The sequence below is a fragment of the Struthio camelus genome, chromosome 6 (genome assembly GCF_040807025.1).
Source record: "Struthio camelus isolate bStrCam1 chromosome 6, bStrCam1.hap1, whole genome shotgun sequence".
Lineage (NCBI taxonomy): Eukaryota > Metazoa > Chordata > Aves > Struthioniformes > Struthionidae > Struthio > Struthio camelus.
This window is the reverse complement of record NC_090947.1, coordinates 6,758,267-6,777,480: the sequence shown is the minus strand read 5'-3', so window position 1 is coordinate 6,777,480 and position 19,214 is coordinate 6,758,267. Positions and strand designations below refer to the sequence as shown.

Below are 19,214 nucleotides of genomic sequence, written 5' to 3'. Positions count from 1 at the left end.
GTTAGTTGGAGGAAAGAAGACCGCTTAGTACCATCTGTCAACAACTTCGGAGGGACGTCTGAAAGGAGAGTACTAATAATTAACTCTTAAAAGACTACAGGATCAACCTGTGGTGGTAATCAGATCTTCAGCGATGCTCAGCCTCCAAAAGTACCTAGCTTCTCTCAGTGCTTAGTCTTAAGTACCCTGCTATGTAATTCTCCTGAATAGTCACAGAAGAAGAACAGGCAACAGCTGTCAGCCTTGTTCAGCAGGACAGGATCACCATCTCATGCCACTGTGGATAGCTTATGGTGGCAGCGGAAGCCCAGGAAGGTGATCTGTGGTCAACTTAACTTGTCGCAACTTGGTTGACTTTAATTGGGCAATGATGCTCTTCGCTGCTACGAGGTCTCCTGTGCAGTACCTGAGGCCCTGCTGGGAGTTGGAGGTGTGGAGTCTTGGCAATTTGTGAGGCACTCCTGGTGAAAAGAGTGGGTGTTCCCATGGGATCCTTGTGACGCCCAGATTGTGCTGCAGAAATGAGGCGTCGATGCTTGCTGCAGCCATGACCAGTTGCGTTTCTCTGACAAACCATGAGACTTTGGGTGCTCTGGCCCTGATCCTGCGGCAACTTATGCTAGAGTTACATGCTAAATTTTTGCCAGTGTACTCAAACTGCCAAGGGAAGGTTTCTTTTTTCATGCAATGTTTCTGTATTGTCAAAAGCCTTTGTATAATTGAAGCGAGGCTAGCAAAAAGGAAACCAGAAAAAAAGTAGTGTATTCTGCTTCTAAGCTAGGGGAAGTTTACTGACATGCATTTTTTAAATTAGTCAAGGCTTGGTGGGCTGCGAGCAGTTCCACTGAAGTCAGCAATATTACCTGTGAGGCATACAAGTGAGTATGAGTACCTTTGTGGGACATAGACTTAATTTTTCTGGTTACAAAACCTTACCTAAAAAAAGCTTCTCCAGCTCAAGAAGCGCCTGGGTTGTGTTCTTCTGTTGTTTTAGCCATGTCACTGTTATGCTGTTGCCTTATTATGGCATTTAAGCTGTTAATAATGTTCAAAACTTCTTGGAAGTGTTGAGACAGATTGGAATAAACAAGACTGAATGCACATGTAAAACCTTCTGGTGAAAAACTGCGGCAAGTCAGAAAGCTATAGGACACAAGTCACTAAATTTATAAAATGGCGTAGGCTGTGGCATTGTCCTTGTCTTTGGATTTACCCTTGCACTGATAAATGTAAGAGATTGTCTCTTGTAGCTTTTGAAGCTGCTTTATGTTTTTTCAAAAGGAGCCTTTTGAGCATGCACAGACCGTCATTTATTCTATTTTATTCTCTAATAAATAACAAGCAGTTAATAGTGGATGGGACGGGTAAAATGTTGAGTCATAAAGGTGGCCTGGAAGAATGCTGTGGATTAGATTTTAACTGTCTGTTGGAGCTGGCGACTGGCAGGAGAAAGCATCAGAGTAGGCAGTGTCGGCTAGTATTCCAAAGAAAGGCAGGAAGAAGAGGGCAAAAAGCTGAATATAGGGGAATGCACTGAGAGTCAAGTATAGGTGACTCCTGGCCAGCGGTGATGTGGCAACTTCTCCCTGGGAAACTTGGGAAAACGGGCAGAGAAATGAGAAAGAATGGATCTGTTGCTTACAATGTGCAACTTACCAAAATAGCAGCTGGCCACTTTGCAAAGTCATTGTAAGTATGCCAAGAACGAATCAGTCTGTGAACCAATGCCCCCAGTTTGGTGGCCGAGAGGCTCGGAGGGAGGAAGAAGGGAGATCTTGGAGGTCAGGGATATCTTTGGGACACAAGATCATAGGTCACTGAATCCATACAAGTGTCCTGCTGTTGTCTTTGGGCTATGGCCTCACCTGAAAGCTCTTTATGTTTTTGCGTCAAATTTGCCTGTCACGGTGACAAATTGTGGAGGACTCGGTCCTGCTTGACTAATGCAGCAGCTCTGGGGAGATCGTGCCAAGTTTGCCCCACTGTTTCTTTGGCAAAGTTCACCTGTCTGCAGAAAGAAGGATATTAATAGTTGGTCGTGTGGGATTCTGCTTCCAAAGCTTTTCCGGTGATGAATGGTGGAACACTTGGATGGTCCCCAAATACTCTCAAATAAAAGCTTTCTTTCTTCTCGTCTTGATGACAGGATCACCCTGTGGTACTCACTAAATTTATTGAAGATGCCCGCGAGGTGGAAATGGATGCTGTAGCCAAGGCAGGAAGAGTAAGAATTTTGCTTTTCCTTAATATTTAGCTTCTTTAAATCAGAGGCTTACACAAATGTGTGGTTTGAGTGTTTTATTATACAGCCAGGGGTTTGTACTGAGTAGGGTAACAAGAAGAGCTGAATTCATCTGAGGTCCAAAAAAAGCATGCTTGAAAAGCTTAAGGCACCCTTACCCTGTTGTATGCATCTAACTACTTACTTTTTAAATGTCACTTAACCACATGAATGAATCCTTTAGAAAATAATTTTTATTGGATTCACAAATCGCTGGCTTCACAAGTGACTTGCATCAGAATGATATCAGCTCTTGTTATGATATTGCCGCAGTTGTTTCATTATTACAACTTCATCTTGTATTTCATTACTAACCAAAAACAATTCTCACAAGCAACCACAAATTTCTCATATAACAGAAATACTCTGTTTTCAGTCTTCCTTTTTAACCAGCAGACAAAATCATTACCTTTTTGGGTATCGAGGTACCACAACTTGATGCAGTTCATTTAGCTTAAACTCCTTAGGCCTGAACTTCCCACGCTTGCATTTCTCTGCAATTAACCTCCCCCTCCCCCCAAGTGATCAACAGATATGTACAAATGATGTTATTACACAGTTGTTCCTATTGGAAAATGACAAATTTTTGTGTTTGTGGCAAGCAGATCTTAGAGAGCTGATTTAAAGGCTTTTAATTAGTTTTTACTGTCTGAGTCAGTATGTGCATTAAAAAGAGGAGGGAGGTGAAAGGGCTTCAAGACTGTCAGAGGTTTTAACGTGTTTGCAGTTTGCTTAGCTATGATATGAAAGACACTAGCGTCGTGCCCTTGTCCTTATGTGCTGGAGCTGCCTCAGGCCTATTCTCTCCAAGAGCTTGGGAGATTCCCTTTTTCCTCTCTCTCTCTCCTCTTTTGGATACAGTTCAGTTCAGGAGTTTGTGCCAGGCTGTGTTCTGAAGAGGGCATGGAGTTGGGAGGACAGCTCATGAGACTGGGTCAGGTGACTAAGTGCTCTCTCGGTACTTGTGTGCAGGTGATCTCGCATGCCATTTCAGAGCACGTGGAGAATGCAGGCGTTCACTCTGGAGATGCCACCCTCGTGTTGCCCACGCAGACTATTAGCCAGGGAGCTTTGGAGAAAGTAAGTATTGCCCTGACACCAAACAGAGAAAGGAAACTAAGAGTTTGAATCTGCTTCCCCTTTGCTCGCGAGAACCTTATTTGATCTGAGGAGAAATCAGCTCAGTGATGGTTTCTGAAGGCCAGTGTGATTTGTGTAAATGTAGCATGCCAGTATGCTCCCAGTGAGCAGCTGTAACGTGTGGAGTCACCTGAACTGTGGCCCATTAATTTAAGCAGTAGAGGTACACGCTTTTTGGATCCACTGGGGCTTTTTGTTTTGTTTTTGTTTCATTGGTTTAGGACAAGCTTCCATCGCAGCAGCAGAATATCTAATGCGTGTATATGCCATGGTCTGCTCTCTCCTTCCTCCTCTCCCCTGATCCTTAAATGATTAGACCAAGTTGTATGAGTTTTAACTGCCTCTCTTGTATGGAAATGGTGTCAAAATGAATGAAACTCACCCAATCTTCACTTCTTCCCCCTTCAAAAATGATTCTAGTGATGCAGAATCAGCTTTCAGAATGCGTTTTCGGAACAAAAGATGTCATTGCCCGTGATGTCATTCTTTAAAGGGCTTGCTTTGAAGCTAGCAAGAGCTGTAATGGAATGGTCTGTGCTCCAGATCTGTCTACAAAAATGTCCCAAGCCTAGTTCCTGAGAAGAGTCACCTCCTGGAACGAAGATATTCAAACACCCCTACCAAAGTGGAGTGTAGTTCCATGCCAATCTAGAAAGTAAGACTGTGGTGTTTTCTCCCAGTTTGCTCCAGAGTACGGCTGCTGCCGCAGCTCCCACTGATCTGTGACGAGGTAGGCAAGTTGGTGAAAGTCTCTTCGGAGACCTGCAAGACCAGGTAGTTAATCTCAAATGGCAAAACCTCATTATTCATTATTTCACCAAGAAACATATTCAGGCTCCAGTGTGCAGTGTAGGAATTGCTATTGACAGGATGGGCTTTTTACACTTTCACACACACATGCAGAGCTGCCTTTTTACTCCTTTTCCCTCAAATGGAGCTCCTGTCTCTGGATTACCAGGCAAACACTTTGCTTCTGAAAGATAATGCTACTGCCAAGATAAGGGTATAGAGAAAAGTTATATTTGAGCAGAGGGATTTGAAGTTTAAAGGAATGCACGTGTTAGGTAATTTATTGACATGATGCTGTCTATTGGATAGGGTTTTTTTTTTTATATATATTTTAATTTTTTATTTCTTTCTTTTTGTAGGTAAAAGCTGCTACAAAAAAGATTGCAAATGCCTTTGCCATCTCTGGTCCGTTCAACATTCAGTTCTTGGTGCGAGGAAATGATGTGCTGGTAAGAGCTCTTGTGGCTTTGGGAGCAGACTCTGCTCTGAGCGTTTTAGTTCATGGTTCCTGCAGTCCCTTGTCACGGCAACTCTGTGGCAATAGCAGTTGTGGCTTTTAAACCTGCTTTGTCTGAGGGTATGTGGCTCGCCTGTGCCACTGCAGTGTCACACAGCTCTCTGAATGTGTGGGAGAGAGCATCCTCTCCTGCCGATACCGTGCAGCCATTGAGGGTTAAGCAGGTCTGGTTGCATTGTCTGTCGACAATAGCTTTAGTTTTTTCTGTGGGCTTTGGTCTTTCCCAAAACTGTCAGTTTTGAATATGATAGATAGCGGTGAGACCTGTGCCTCATCTTATGAACTGAATAGCATTGTTTTAAGCTCTCATATCCTCTCTGATCTTTGTCTAGTTTGATCGTTAGGGCAAGCCTTCCAAGTCACTGGAAAGCGAGCAAGATGATTTAAGTGTTTAAGCCACTAATATAAGCTGTTAAGATGTTTATCTAAATAGTGTAATATTAGTAGCCGTCGACCACAGAAGTATGGCAGATGTCTGACCCTCTGTGGTTAACAGCTGGCATGCTGTTGCTCTTGGAGGAAGGAAGGTCAAAGGAATGAGAGCAGAGTATGACTGAAAGCAGTGAATGGAAAGCCTAACATGGAGTAGAAGAGATGCATTATTGGTGAAAGATCCTATCTGGGCTATTAGTTGACAAAAATGTATTTATAGCTTTTCACCTTTCTTTTGGCTAACACACGAAGTGAGTTTGTTATTCACAGTTATTCAGAGACTCCACAGAGGGAGGGAAAGGAGTGCTTCGTTCCTTGCTTTCCCTCAGCTGTGTTTGCCTCTCTTGGATTTACCCCTTCTTTTCCTTCCACCTTTTTTCATCTTGGCTGCCACCTTCATTTTCACTTACAGCAATTCCTCTCTTGCTAATGAGCTCCACAGTGGGCTTCTCAGCAGGATGCAGAACTTGTTCTTTCTTGGGTCACTGAATGACTTCCGAATATCCGTGAGGAGTCAGTAAAAAATGATTGCCCAATCATTCATGAACCATTACTACAGAAAAAGAACAAAGAGAGCAGAGTATGTGCCTCTTATTCGGCAGTCTGAAGAGTATCTCTACAAAGAGAAGTAAGGACTGCTTTACAGAAACCTGAATCAATCTTTGTTGCATAATGTCTAATTCTGCTATTTCTCCTTTTTAATCTCATCAGGTGATAGAGTGCAACTTGCGGGCTTCACGCTCCTTCCCTTTTGTATCCAAGACTCTGGGCGTGGACTTCGTTGATGTGGCCACAAAAGTGATGATTGGAAAAGAGACTAACGAGTCTTCCCTCCCCACACTGGAGCATCCAATTATTCCCCTCAAATACGTTGGGATTAAGGTACGGTTTCAGAAAGAGGAATTCAAAAAGACAACAACAAAGCCAGCATCTAGCACATTAGTAGGCATTAATGCTTTAATGCCCAGAGAGCAATTTACTTGTTGAGAGAATTGCTCTTTGGCTAAAGGCCAAGTTGACCTTTTCCAGTGTCCATTGTGGTAATGAGCATTGGAAATTTTAGAGAACAGTCAAAGAAAAATTGTCCATAGATTATTAACAAAATCAGTTACCCTTTATTTGTTATTTCTAACCACACTGAATCGTGTTTCCAGACTGCCTGATAAATATGCACTTGCAGAACTGAATGCTGAAGTTCAGGCCTTTCGGTAATGCTCTCTGACGTATATTTGTGGAGAGGTACAAATCTGTGTTTTGAGTGTCCCCAGATTTTATCCCCAAAATTTGGGACGTGGGCCTTTCAATGCCCAGGAGTCCTTTTGTATGTGTGGATGAAAGTCTTAGCTCCTTTGATTTCAGGGGGGCTGAGATTTCACTGTAAGTAATTGCTAAGCTTGTACAGCACCTGAGATACCAAAGAGTACTCTAGACATTTTTGAGTGCTAGGTTGGGAAAAAAAAAATTAATTGGAGCTTCTAATCATAAAAATCTAGAACAGCAGCGCAGAAAATATGATGGTTAATGAGAACTGTTTATACAGAAACTTTCAAGCTTTAATAGTTTCCATATCAAGTGAATATTGAGAAACAGAAAACAGAGCTAACATCCTTCTAATAAAATGTTCAGACCCATTAAAATGCAATTGAAATCAATGGGCCAAGCCAGCTCAGGTTATTTGCAAGCCAGTCAGTCTAGAAGCAGCTTTGCGTTTTATTTTGATGTCACAGATTAACATTTTCTGAAATTCTAATCTGAGATTTTTATTTTTGTTAGTGTGATTTATTTTTATAAATTTCTATTATTTAAGCCTGAGGCTTCTGCACCATTATTAGCTAAACTGTCAAGAGTTTCATCTCTCCTGGGAATGCTGGCTTCAGAGCGGAAAACCCAGCCGTACTCCTGAAAACCTCACTACAAAGCCTTTTGCGCTGCTTGCGTTCTGTGTGGATCTGTCAAATATAAAATCCTGCTAATGCCTTTAGAAAAGCTAAACTTTGAAAAATGTACCAGTTAAACCTGGTTCTCGTTATTGAAGCAGCATATTTTCTGTACCTTCACATTCTTGTTGCTAGGAATATTTGCAAGGAAATGGGATTTTTGTTTCTCCAGGAGTTCTTAAATGCCCAGAAAAGAGAACATGATGCTAGCGCCTTCTTTCTCGACATAGCTGCTCCTTTGTGAATTCAGAGTTCTGCCATTTTAGCTTTAGTGCCTAAAATACTGTCTTGCCACGTTTGCCTGCAGAGTGGGGCAGGACTACCACGGGCTGACCAAGATTAAGTCCTGGGCAAAGCATGACTAAATGCTAAATAAGTTTCAGTTGCATTACCTGACTACTGACACGTTTTCATATTCACAGACAGCAAAACTCAGCTGATTAGGAGACTTTTGTCAATTGTTATCATTCGAGACTGTGTGTGTTAAAATGAATCTACCTTGACTGTCAGCTCTCAGCTTGAGACTGTAGAGTTGGCTGCTGTAGAAAATTGCTCTTTACTGGTAAATAAAGCAGGACTCATCTAGAAGGCACCAACACACGTACTGTTTATTGACACCCTTTTCACAGCAGAATTCTGCTGTCGCGTTTTAGTTGGTCGTTGTTCGGTATCATGAAACAGCCTCCCTCTTGTCTGCAATATTACCCTCGGAGACTTCCAACAGAAATATGTCTTTGGGTTTTAAAACAGATTCTTTTCTAAGCAGCAAGGATGCTGTCTTTATATAAATATCATTAGTAATTTAAGATGATGGAGAGAGAAACTGTATAGGAAATTATTCCTTAGCAGAATATTCTTGCGTTGTTCCATGTTTGTCAGATGTGATCATTGGCTTTTTACTAGGGAGTTTCATTTTTTTTATTATTATTATTTTTTTTTTTTTTTGTAGTCAAATTAGACAGGAGAATTCAGAGGCTACTGATAACTGCAATGTCCTAAATTGTCAGAAAAATGATGGTGATTAGGGTTTTTGATGTATTCAAACAACAGGTCAAAAAATGTAGCCGTGTGCCTTTTTTGGGGGGGAGAGGTAAAATCTAAAAATCATTTGCAAAGTTTTGTTGTCTTTCTACTGAAAGTGTGTTCCTATGCAATGCTTTGATTCCTGTGAATGAAAAATTTCTATTAGAGAAAGGCTTCAGATAGTCTCTCTTCTTGTTTCATGAATTAGATGCTTTGTAGCCTTTAAAATGTGTCTTAACAATGATAGTGAACTACCACAGATTAGAAATCTGCCATCAGAATGTGAGCAGGATTACAAGAATTGGAAAGAAGATTCATTGATGAAAAGCGTATTTATTTGTTCCAGTCCTTCATCAAGATACTGGGGAAACTCATTTGCCAAGTACTCCTTTGCTTATCAGACTTGACCAATGCTTATTCTAGATTAACTCGTCTCTCCCTCACCATCACTCTCACTGAGTTGTCTACTGATCCGTTAAATTTTCGTTGACCTCCTTTTAATTTTCCTGTCTTTCACCAGGCCCCAATGTTCTCCTGGTCTCGGCTGAGAGACGCTGACCCTGTTCTCCGATGTGAAATGGCCTCTACTGGGGAGGTATCTTAGAAATTTTTTTTCTTCTTTTTTTAAACCAAGTGATCTTTAAACAAGCACCTTTAAATGTGACCTGATTACAGCCTGAATCATGACAGAATCTGTAGGTTCTTCATAAAAATTGAAAACATCTTTCCTATCTGTAAAAACACATTGTGGAGAACCCAATTTATTCAGCCACTGGATGTCCCTCTTTAGCTGTGTCTCAGGTTCCTGAGTTGGACCTGGTTGGTGTGACAGCATGAAATTTAGTTTCTTTAAAGAGCTGTAGGGTTCTGGGACATTCTCAGTGTGTCAGTCCATTTTATGAATCACCTACTTCTTGACAGACAGGTGTATGCAGCTTTCAAAACCCCCATTGAAGTGTGTCAGAGTAGCGATATTGAGACTTCAGGTCATGACCGTCTGGTCTTGGAACATACTATTTCCTTAATGGCTACAAATATGTGTGGTGATATTTTTGTTGTTGCCTGGTAACCATCAAGGTATGTCCCAAGGTGCAAAATGTGAGGAAGAGTGAATAAAATATGATTGCTGCAGGACCGACTCTCGGCAGGATGGGAGGGGAGCGGCTGGACTTCTTTGTGCACTCTTTCTACAGGCGGGCTCCGAAACGCTTCTGAAGCGTGTCTCTGCCATATGCTTGGGTGCACTGTAACAGGTCCAAAGCTGTTCCTGTTCCTGCCTAGGCTTGGTGCTCTGGTATGATGAGAGCCCTGACCTTTCAAGGAGTATAGTTTGCCATATACATTATTTGAAGTGATCTTAACTCATCTAGAGTGCAGAAGCCTCCAAGTTTATTTACAGGGTATTGCTGATCTGTCAATAGCTTCTGTAGACATATCCACGCAGTCTTCAAACTTGCTAGCTCTGTTATTTCTAGAAGAGAGTTGTAGTAGCAATGGGCTACCGGGCCGGAAAGGCCACTTTAAGAGGTGATGAAATACTGAGGCCATTAGATTAGGCTTAGCTCTGCTCTGCCATAGCTAGACAGATGGCAGAGCCTGGGCTGTTCCATTTGACATGAGCTTGGGTATGTCTCCATGAGCTGTTTCCATAAGGAAAGACTTACATTTTAGTATGAACAAGCAGTAGACCTAGATATGTGGCTGGAATAGCCTTAGGCTTTCTACGTCTCTCCAGAGTTGCTCTTTATAATGTATGTGAAAGCAGTACAGCAGAAGATTTGCTCTTACTATAGTTAATGGGCAGAAAAAAGCCAAGTGTTCTCCTTATTTTCAGAATAAAATTGACTTCACAGAAAGTAAACCAAAAAAAACCCCAAAACAAAAAAAGGGAATAAAAATGTAACTAAGGACAAGAAGTATTTTTCTGAGCTTTATATGGAGTTAGAGATTATCTTGGTCATAAGGGAGGGATTATTAACTTTTATGAGTTGGAAAGTTCTATATTCACAAATGTCATAAAATGTGACAGTTATGATGGTCTTTCTTATGAGTGAAGTAAGGATAATAACTCTCTTCTGTTAAAATGCTCAATTGTTCCTCGCAGACGTTTGTAACACACGCGACTTCATTTGGGCTTGAATTTGTCACGTGTATCTGGCAAAGATGTATTGAGCTGGGTAGCAGTTCCTACGTCAGTAGAAAGAGCAGTGCTCGGGGTCTCTTGTGTGTCATGGTTATTTGTATTTATCCACGTTGTAGTGATAAACTTCCCCAGGCAGGCTGGAAACCCCCCCCCTGCTCCAAGCCTGATGGATAGGGCTGTCTGTGTCCCTAAAAAAAAAAAAAAAAAAAAAAAAAAAAAAAGCCTAGGACATGCATAACCCCTCAGAGCTGGATACACTGGAGAACAGACCTAACATTCAGAGAGGAGGTCTTAGGGAAAAGCTTCCCTTGTGGGATTTTTTTGTTTGGTTGTTCGTTATTTGCTTCAGAAGTTCTGGCAAATCATCATTTATTCATCCTGCATGAAATACTGGTTTCTGTTCACCATGGTAACAATGTGACCATGAATGTGAAGGCTTGCTCTGTGTTGATAAGGTCCACGAGAGGAAAAGAGAGCAGTTCTCAATCAGCCCCTTTATCCCATCTGTATACATGTGTAGATTTGTTATTTCAAAGAGAAAAATCTGTCACAGTATCTGCTTCTGACCGTTTTTCAACAAACATGGAGTTGGCTAGAAAAAGTGATTTTTTTTTTTTATACTATTGCCAACAATTTTTGCATTCCTGTTTTTGTTATCAAAATTCCAAATTTGGATGAGGAAGACAGTCTTGGAGAAGATCATTACTGTATGACCTTCTGTAAGCAACAGAGCTCCACAGAAACTTCTGGATGATTGAGCACTGCTGCATGATTTTTACTGATTTATTTATCAAGTTTTTATTCATATAAAGTAAATTCTTATGAATTGGTGTGATTGTTTTGTGATTTCCTTTGTTTTATATCAACACTTCTCTTGCATTTTCTAAGTCTGTGGAGTTTTAATGGAAGAACCTCTTTAAAAGCTGTGGTATCTTTCCACAGGAAACGCCTAGAAAGACATGGTAGCCTAAGTGCAGTCTTAGCACAGTTTGCTCCGTATACACACAGAAACATGCCTGCGTGCATAATGCTCACTGGTACTGAAGTGTTATATAATGTTAAACATCTTGCAACGTGCTCCTAAGCACTGTGGAGCAGAAGCTCTGTACACCATTCACATAACTCATAGCAAAATCAATTGCTGTTACTCCTTGGTGTGCTGTTTGAAACTAAAGTGTTGCTTATTCCTTTATTATTGCTTCATTAAAATCATGAGATTTGTCTGCAATGATTTTTTTTAGATTTTTTTCCCCCCTTGCCTTACAGACTCCAGGAAAATAAAAGTCTGATTCTATGTGAAGAAGTCAAAACATTTTGTTCCTGTTTCTCTTTAAAGCTTTTTTTTTTTTTTCTGATGCCTTTTTCTTTGTGCCTTTTCGCAGGTTGCCTGCTTTGGGGAGGATGTGTACTCTGCCTTCCAGAAGGCTATGCTTGCCACAGGGTTTACGTTTCCTAAGAAGGGAATTCTGATTGGAATCCAGGTGAGTCCAAAAAACCAAAGCTGAGAAAGGACTAACAGAGAGGGACTCCGTAACAGTTGCTTTCGTTTCATTCATGTGTCTTTGTGGCTTAAATGAGAGCTGTCTGCTTAAAATCGTTTCCCTACAATCCATCTTGAAGTGTGACAGGACAGTGGGGAGTGAACACACTGGAGGGATCTTTCGTGGATTCCCTGGGGCTGGCCCACTTCTTTCCTCCCCTCCTGGTAGTTTCCAGTGGGAGCTGCAGAGGTGTGCTGAAGGCCAGTCCCTTGGATCCCTGCAAGCAGAGGCCTGGGACTGGGGAATTAGGAGCGACCTTCCTGCGGTGAGTAAAAGTTTGTAGATGATCTGCTGAAAGAGACCTCCCAGCTGGAACCGACATGCATCTGTGTAGTTGCACTTCTGCTTTCCCTGTCTTGCCAGAGCTCCTTTGCGCTCCCCAGAGCTCTCTCCTCCTAGGGACCGCATCTCTGATGCGTAGTCTGCCTGACCAGAGCCTGGATTTTGGGGTTTCATCTCTTGCTGCCAGCATCCCTCAGAGCTGCTTTACGTGGCTGGAAGTTGAAGTGGTGTCATAGTGGGAACGTCCTTCAGTGCAGTGGCTTCTGCAAAGAGCCTTTCCTAAAGGAGTTCCTGGTGGGTTTGCCTTGGGAACAGCACAGCTCCGCTTACGGTTCTGGACCAGTAAAGAGGATATGCATTTCAGGATAAAAAGGTAGCCTGGCAAGAAAGCAAAAGGGTGGCTCTCTAGCATGAGGTAGCAACCAACTGGGAGGTGCTGAAGTCAGATACGCTGGTAGACTTCCACGGTGTGTGTATGTTTCTCAAAAATTCAGTTCTTTCTTCTGTAAGGAGAACGTTCTTGGGCCCCATAAAGACAATTGAGTGTCCTCTGCCATATACCTGTTGTGCTTGTAATAAGCTTATGTCCTGCGTGATTGCAGAAAGCCAGTAAACAAAAAAATAGAATGTATGAATTCTCCAGGCAGAATAAGAGTGTATAAAATGTGTTGGGTAGTCTGTGCCAGCCAAGGGTGTGAAGGAAGAGTGCGAGAAGTGGCCAGCAAGGAACATGGCTTCTGCTAGCACAGATCACCATTTCTTCTGTTTAAAAAATATATATATACATGTATATACGGGAATTGAAACTGTTGCTAGAAGTTACCTCAAATGAGCAGGAAAGTCTTGGCTTGCTACCTAGATAAAGTTAAAAAGTTCAGTATGAAACTGTGGTCAGTTGGTACCTTTGCATCTAATCACTACAGTATTAAGATTTTAAAACACCAGTTAAAAAGGGGAAAAGAAAAGCCAAGGGAAAAAAAAAAAGCCCAGTGTCTAAAATTCAAGCCTGTTTGCGTGGTAGCACTTAAAAGGGAACAGGCAGCAAAAAGTAATTTTAGCTGTATAAAGCATTTGTGTAGCTTCTGTGTCGGTATCTGTTAAACTGAGCCAAATGTTCTTTGTACAGAGGTCTTAAGGGAAAAAAAGAAAAAAAGGAAAAAGAAAGATAAAACAACGCCAGAAGCCCAAACCCCCAAGCCTTTTAAAAGTAACAAGCTTCTGTCGTTTTTAATGAGTGGTTTACGGTTCATTTCCTGCAAAAGAAACCGGGAAACAACAGATCAATCACTTAAAGGTCTCTCTTTACCTCTGAAATTTTCTTATATAATTAAACTCCAAAACAAGAAGTGTAAAGTTAATGCTGAGGACCAAATACTGTGCTCTCACCTCTCTGGAGTTTGTCCCATACCCACCTTTCAGTGGTCTTTTCTGAAATCTGCCGGGTCTGCAGGCAGAGAGGGGAAATGAAGCCTCATAAGAAGGGAAGGTTGCAGTCCTGATCTAGACCTGATGGATAAACTACGCGTACCGTCTTCTCCGAGTACAGGCTGGAGAAAAGAGGAGGAGCCCTTCTCTGCAGAAACTAGAGGCAAGAGGACAGGCAGCAGGTGGACTATAAACACCAGCAGCGTTGTTCTCATTTTAATCGCGTATGTGAGGACGTGTACCTCAAACTGACAAGGTGACAATGTATCCTCATAGGAGAAATACTGGCTCAGAGACGAGCTGAAGCCACCCTCTGTGATTGTCGCAGCGTGCAGGAAATGCGGATCTCCACTCTGCCAGCTTTCAACTGCGGCATCGTGTCTGTTAACTGCTCCTAGGCACTCAGGGCTGATTCCTTGCAGGAACACATACACCAGCCCACTTGGTAAACTGAGAGGAAGGTGCTGTGTTTTGTCTGCTGTGGATGGCAAACTCGAAACATACCCCCTTTTGGAGATTTCTTTGCTTAGGTGTGTCTAAGGAGGCCCTGACTCAATGTATTTAGGTTATTCAGCATAGGACATCTTTGTGTCATTGGTATTAATTACGTAGCGGTGAGAGGAACCTGAGGCAGGTTGGGTTGGTTACCAGCCTGGTCCATGAACCCACTGGCTTGTCCTGGAGCTGTTAGCACTGTCTGATGTGGTGTGACCTGAGGTTCTCTGGGATTTCAAAGGCCCGATGTGCTCCCGGGGCAAACGGAGCATGGCTGTCTTATTAGACAAGTGGATCTCTGCCAGGTTATGCAAGCCTCATCTGACCTCCTTTCTTTTCACAATTTGGAATAATCTGTGATGCTGAAACCCTGAGTCTGCCATTAAACAATCTATATTTTATGCAAGAGGAGTTGAAAAGCTGGTTTTGTTTTCTTCCCTGATTGGGCTATTCAGTGATATCTCTGGGATGGAGCGCATCTGTCCTACATCTGTGCTGGTGACCACGAGATGCGGAAAACATTAACGAAGTATTTTATTTTTAAATCCACCACTCCCAAGTCTGTTATTTCAAGGTAACCTTCTGCCATATCTACAGCCTTAGTTCATTAGGCGCAAAAAGTCTGGCGTGCTCTACGGTGGACTTGGATACAGCGTTCAAGACAAGAGATGAGCTAGATGCATATTGAACCTGTTCTTAGTGAAAACTGGTGTAGCTATATTGAAATAACTGAGGATTTAGCCCTTTACAAATAGCGAGGCATGCTAGCAAATGTGGGGGAGAGGTTATAAGAAATAGTACTTTTCCAATAAAGGAAAAAGAATACTGTTCTCCTGCAATAAATATCTTGCACTAAATAAATCTGCTTGTACTTTTCACCTTTAGTAACTAATGGTTTCTTACACAGGTTCTTTCAGTCAGCTTGTAAATCTGCAGCTGCTCCGATGCAAGCTGACAGCTGTAATCTCTTTTCATGGAGAGGCTGTTTTATGTGTCACAAGTGTTCAGTACACGTTTGATAGAAGTTTATAATACTGTTGTGAAAGCCAGCCCTCCTGACCAGAAGGCAGAACGGTTCTCTCTGACTGGGAAGCTGCCAACCCTGTCACATTGTATGTTTATATTTTCCAGTTAGTGTACAGAAGAGAATGGCTTTAAAATGAGGTTTTTTCCAGGATCCGCAGTGCTCAAAAAAACCTGTTGACTCCTTTTCTTCATAGGAAGTAGTTCACCCTTCAGAATACTGCAGTCTTGCCCAGGCAGGTGAGGCCATCAGTAGTGCCAGCGGGGAGAAGGGAGCTTGCAACAGTCCCATCTGCAAATGCCCAGACCAGGCTAGGGTTAAAAGTGAGATTCAGGTGGCTTTGGAATGAGAAGGGCATACGTTGCTTTTGATCTTTGCATTGCTATATCTTCAGCATCCAGAAAGAAAATACATGCCAGCACCAAATTTATGCTCACGTTTTTGCTCTAAAATGGCTGGCTCGGGAGCAGATTGTCTACAAGGGGTTATCTCATCTTTATTTCTTCTAAACAGCTGTTGGGTCCGGGTGTGCTTTATGAGAGAGCTTCTCTAATGTGCCCTAAGTACCTGAGTGGTCAGGTCCTCATGGGAATAGTGTGTCCCTGCCTCTTGAGCGGTTTTGTATTTTCTGTTTCCACGTGGCCATGGGAGTGAGAAATGAACTCATGCATAAATGGGCTCTTCATCGTGTCAGTTTGCAAACAGAGCACCCAAAGGCAGCCCAAAGCCTATTCGCATTTGCCAGAATGGAAAGCCAAATGTTTGGGCAGTGATAGAAAAGACATTTAGTTAAAAATGCTACTTAATTAAGTAGGCACCTCTAGTTGGTGTGTTTGAGAAGCTGACTGCCCTGATATTCGGTATACAGGGGCTGTTTTGTAATTGCAGCAAAACTTTACATGGGAACACATACCTTGGCATTTTAACAAAGCATGTCTCAGCTAGGAGTGTGACTTTAGCTTTCAGTAACCAGACAATTTTTCTGGAATGCCACTGCGCGCGTGCACACACATGCGCACACACACACACATGCACACACACGTGTACATGCACACATGGACAGGCAGACCAAGCACAGAAAGGTGCATTTGCCTCCTTGCTCAGTCTATAGAGCTACAGAGCTCAGTCTACAGAGCTGTGTTGCCCGATGAAACACTCTGTTTCTAAATCCTAGCCTTGACGCTTTATCTAATGAATTTCTTTTTCAGAATTCATTCCGCCCAAAATTCCTCAGTGTGGCAGAACTACTTCATGAGGAAGGTTTGAAGGTAGGTGGTTTGGGTGTTTAAAGCTAGAGAGATTTGGAAATCTGAAATGTAGTCAGCCAGCTACTGGAAGGAACTTCAGATCTGATTTGAGGACAGAGAAAATGGAGGAAATTTTGAAAGTACAGCAGAGATTTTAGCTGAGTGATCCATAAAGCCAATGGGTATCACACAACTACAAGCCTTCATAATTATTTACTTGAACAAACAGGTTTAAGTCACGAGGGTAAGAACAGCCCTGGCTCTGCTATCAGCCTGCAGCCAGGATGTCACGTGATAAATCCCTCTAAGTTGTCTGAGGAACAAAACTCTCAGTCAGGCTGTTATGTATGAGAGGAGGGGAGGGAGGAGAAGCCCTTTATGCAGGGAAGTGTCTTTACATTATTTCATCTTCAGTGATCTTTACAAACTGTGGCTGTATGAATTCTGTGCTGGTTCCTCTTGTAACTCTTTTCTGCGTCATTTTGCACCCGTATCTGTACTGAAAGTGAACACTGTGATCATAAATTGGGGAGCGCTTTTTAGTATTAGGGATTTAACTGCTATTTGTGGGTAGCTCGGTGGCATTAGTGTAACTATTGGATTTACAGTTCCACCTTTCAAGACTTAGGTGCTAGGCAAATTTAAAAAAAAAAAAAAAAAAGTACAATTCAGTCTACGTGACTGAGACTAAGTCCTGTTGAAAGTCTGAGGGATTTAGGTTTTCCTAAGCCACTTAACTGCCTCTGATGATTGACTATCATCAGTCAGCAGATCACGGATAACAGAAATGGGGAAAGTCATGCCATTCTGTATGTCCCTTCATATGGAGGGACAGCCATGCAATGAAAAATGCCCTCCAAAATCAGCTTGGACAACTAGATTGAATGTTGTGTCTGACCCATGCGGGTTAAATGAAAAGTTTCTGTATTACAAAGCACACAGTGACCTGTTTTTCCTTAACAGCTTTATGCCACAGAAGCAACTTCTGACTGGCTCAATGCTAACAGCATCCCGGCAACTCCTGTGGCATGGCCATCTCAGGAAAGCCAGAGTCCTAGCCTCCCTTCAGTCAGGAGGTAAGGGCAACATTCAGCTCATCAAAGCAGCGTTAACATCCAGGAGAGCAAAGGCAAGGTCTGAATTCCTGGTCCTGTTGAGATCAGGGACAGCGACTTTAATGGGACTTCAGGGATCCCTCCCAAAATTTCATTTTACTTGATTCTGCCTGCAATTGCCACAGCAGGCAGACTTCGGCTTAATTAATGAACACCTCATTGAACAGTCCTGATTAAGATGGAAAAATACATCCATGCCATATTTTTTTTTTTTTAAGCGAGAGCACATGGGATCTGAATATTTAGCCTTTAATGACACAGAGTCATGTGCTGAACAGAGTTATGCTGAGTTGTATGAAGGTTGAATTTTGCTTTGTATTGCTAAATGGAACAGAAATAAAGCCCAAATTCCCAAGTCGCAGCTTAGTGCCTTAACCCCCTCATCCCTTCCTTCCCCTAAGTCCCTGCAAGACTTAAAAAAAAAAAAAATAAATAAATAAAGGCTAAACGCAAATGCAAATCTTCAGGGCTGTTTAGTTGCATGCCTGTGCTATTCATTGTAAAATTTTGTTAAGCAAGATACACGGTGACACTGTCTTGTGCATTGTCTCTTTCAGGCTGGTAAGGGATAGGAAAATAGATCTGGTGATTAACCTGCCCAACAGCAACACAAAGTTTGTCCATGATAATTACGTGATCCGGCGGCTGGCTATTGACAGTGGGATTGCTCTGCTCACTAATTTCCAGGTATTTCCCAGGTCATTCTTTCTCCTCTTAGTCACAGGAGCCTTCAGAGCTTTCCAAGCACTAGTGACTGTAGGTTTCGGTGTATTGGGACCCTTGTTATCTGTAACAGATAATAATGTGGCTGAAAATCGTGGCAACACAATTGTTTGAATGTATTTTCTTTGTGCTACTATGCAAAGTAACATTGCTCAAGGCAAAACGAAGAAAGAAAATATGGAGTCCTGTACTGCAGCCCAAGGTTGCTGCTGTTTCATTTCCAGTTCAGAGCAAACTCCCTGCGCAGGATTCCCTGTAACATGTATAAATTCTGTATGGGAACAGTGTTTTAGTAGGAAGTTTTGCCGGTACAAGTCCTTAAAGTTTAGAGCAGGTTGTAGCTGTACTTTCGTGGATGATTCTTAGGGCAGTCCAACTGCAGAACGCCATCCAGGTGGAAATGCTTCCTGTGGGTTTAGTTCTGTTGTAGTCCCCAGCTGCCAAATATTTTGTGTTTTGTCATTCCTGACAACCCCCTTTCACTTATTGATAGGGGAAGGGACACTTGCTAATGCAAAGTGGGACTCCTGCTGCCAGCAGTACCTCAACTTCCTTTAGAAGTGGCTTCAACTGTCACAAAAGGGCCTCATCTGGCTCTCATTAAAAACAGCAGCCAAATTCCTGTTGATTTTAGTGAGTGCTGACTTGGAACCCCATGACTTGAACTGGTGTCTAGCTGTGCAGAATCTTCTGCTGTGATTTGAGTGAATGGAGAGCAGACAGTGCCAAGCTCTAAGTTCACAGACAGGATAATGCCAAACATGATTACTAGGAATGGGAAATTGAAAACCCGTCCTCTGCCTACTAGCAAAACACACACTGACAACCAGAAAGGGGGTCCCCATCCAAAATTTATTACCACACCTGCTTGATATGTTTCACTGAGCCCTTTTGATTGCGGAGTTCAAATGGCGGAGTATGAGAGGAAAACAACCCTTTTATTTTAAAGGTTTAGGCTGTAGGGAGAAACAACATCTCTCAGGGTACAGGGTCTTGCCCAAAAAAGCCAGCGCCTCCATGTACCTCTCTCTGGGCAGCAGGCTCTGGGCCTGGGGCCAACCTCCATGCACAGTCACTTTGAGATTGGTATTGACTTGGAT

The 19,214-nt window shown here is 42.4% G+C and overlaps 1 protein-coding gene across 4 annotated transcripts in view; it reads left to right on the top strand.

Moving 5' to 3' along the window:
* The window catches only part of CPS1 (carbamoyl-phosphate synthase 1), a 108,829-nt gene that overhangs the window by 86,055 nt on the left and 3,560 nt on the right, over positions 1 to 19,214 (top strand). For 3 of the 4 annotated variants that reach the window (XM_068947913.1, XM_009688669.2, XM_068947912.1), the window contains 9 exons: positions 2,147 to 2,224; positions 3,254 to 3,361; positions 4,570 to 4,659; positions 5,871 to 6,041; positions 8,640 to 8,714; positions 11,645 to 11,743; positions 16,238 to 16,297; positions 17,240 to 17,352; positions 17,949 to 18,078. In XM_068947913.1, coding sequence (XP_068804014.1) covers positions 2,147 to 2,224; positions 3,254 to 3,361; positions 4,570 to 4,659; positions 5,871 to 6,041; positions 8,640 to 8,714; positions 11,645 to 11,743; positions 16,238 to 16,297; positions 17,240 to 17,352; positions 17,949 to 18,078 — 924 coding nt within the window. Of the gene's footprint in view, positions 1 to 2,146; positions 2,225 to 3,253; positions 3,362 to 3,841; positions 4,660 to 5,870; positions 6,042 to 8,639; positions 8,715 to 11,644; positions 11,744 to 16,237; positions 16,298 to 17,239; positions 17,353 to 17,948; positions 18,079 to 19,214 lie in introns of all 4 variants that reach the window. The other variant, XR_011141798.1, reaches the window with a different exon arrangement.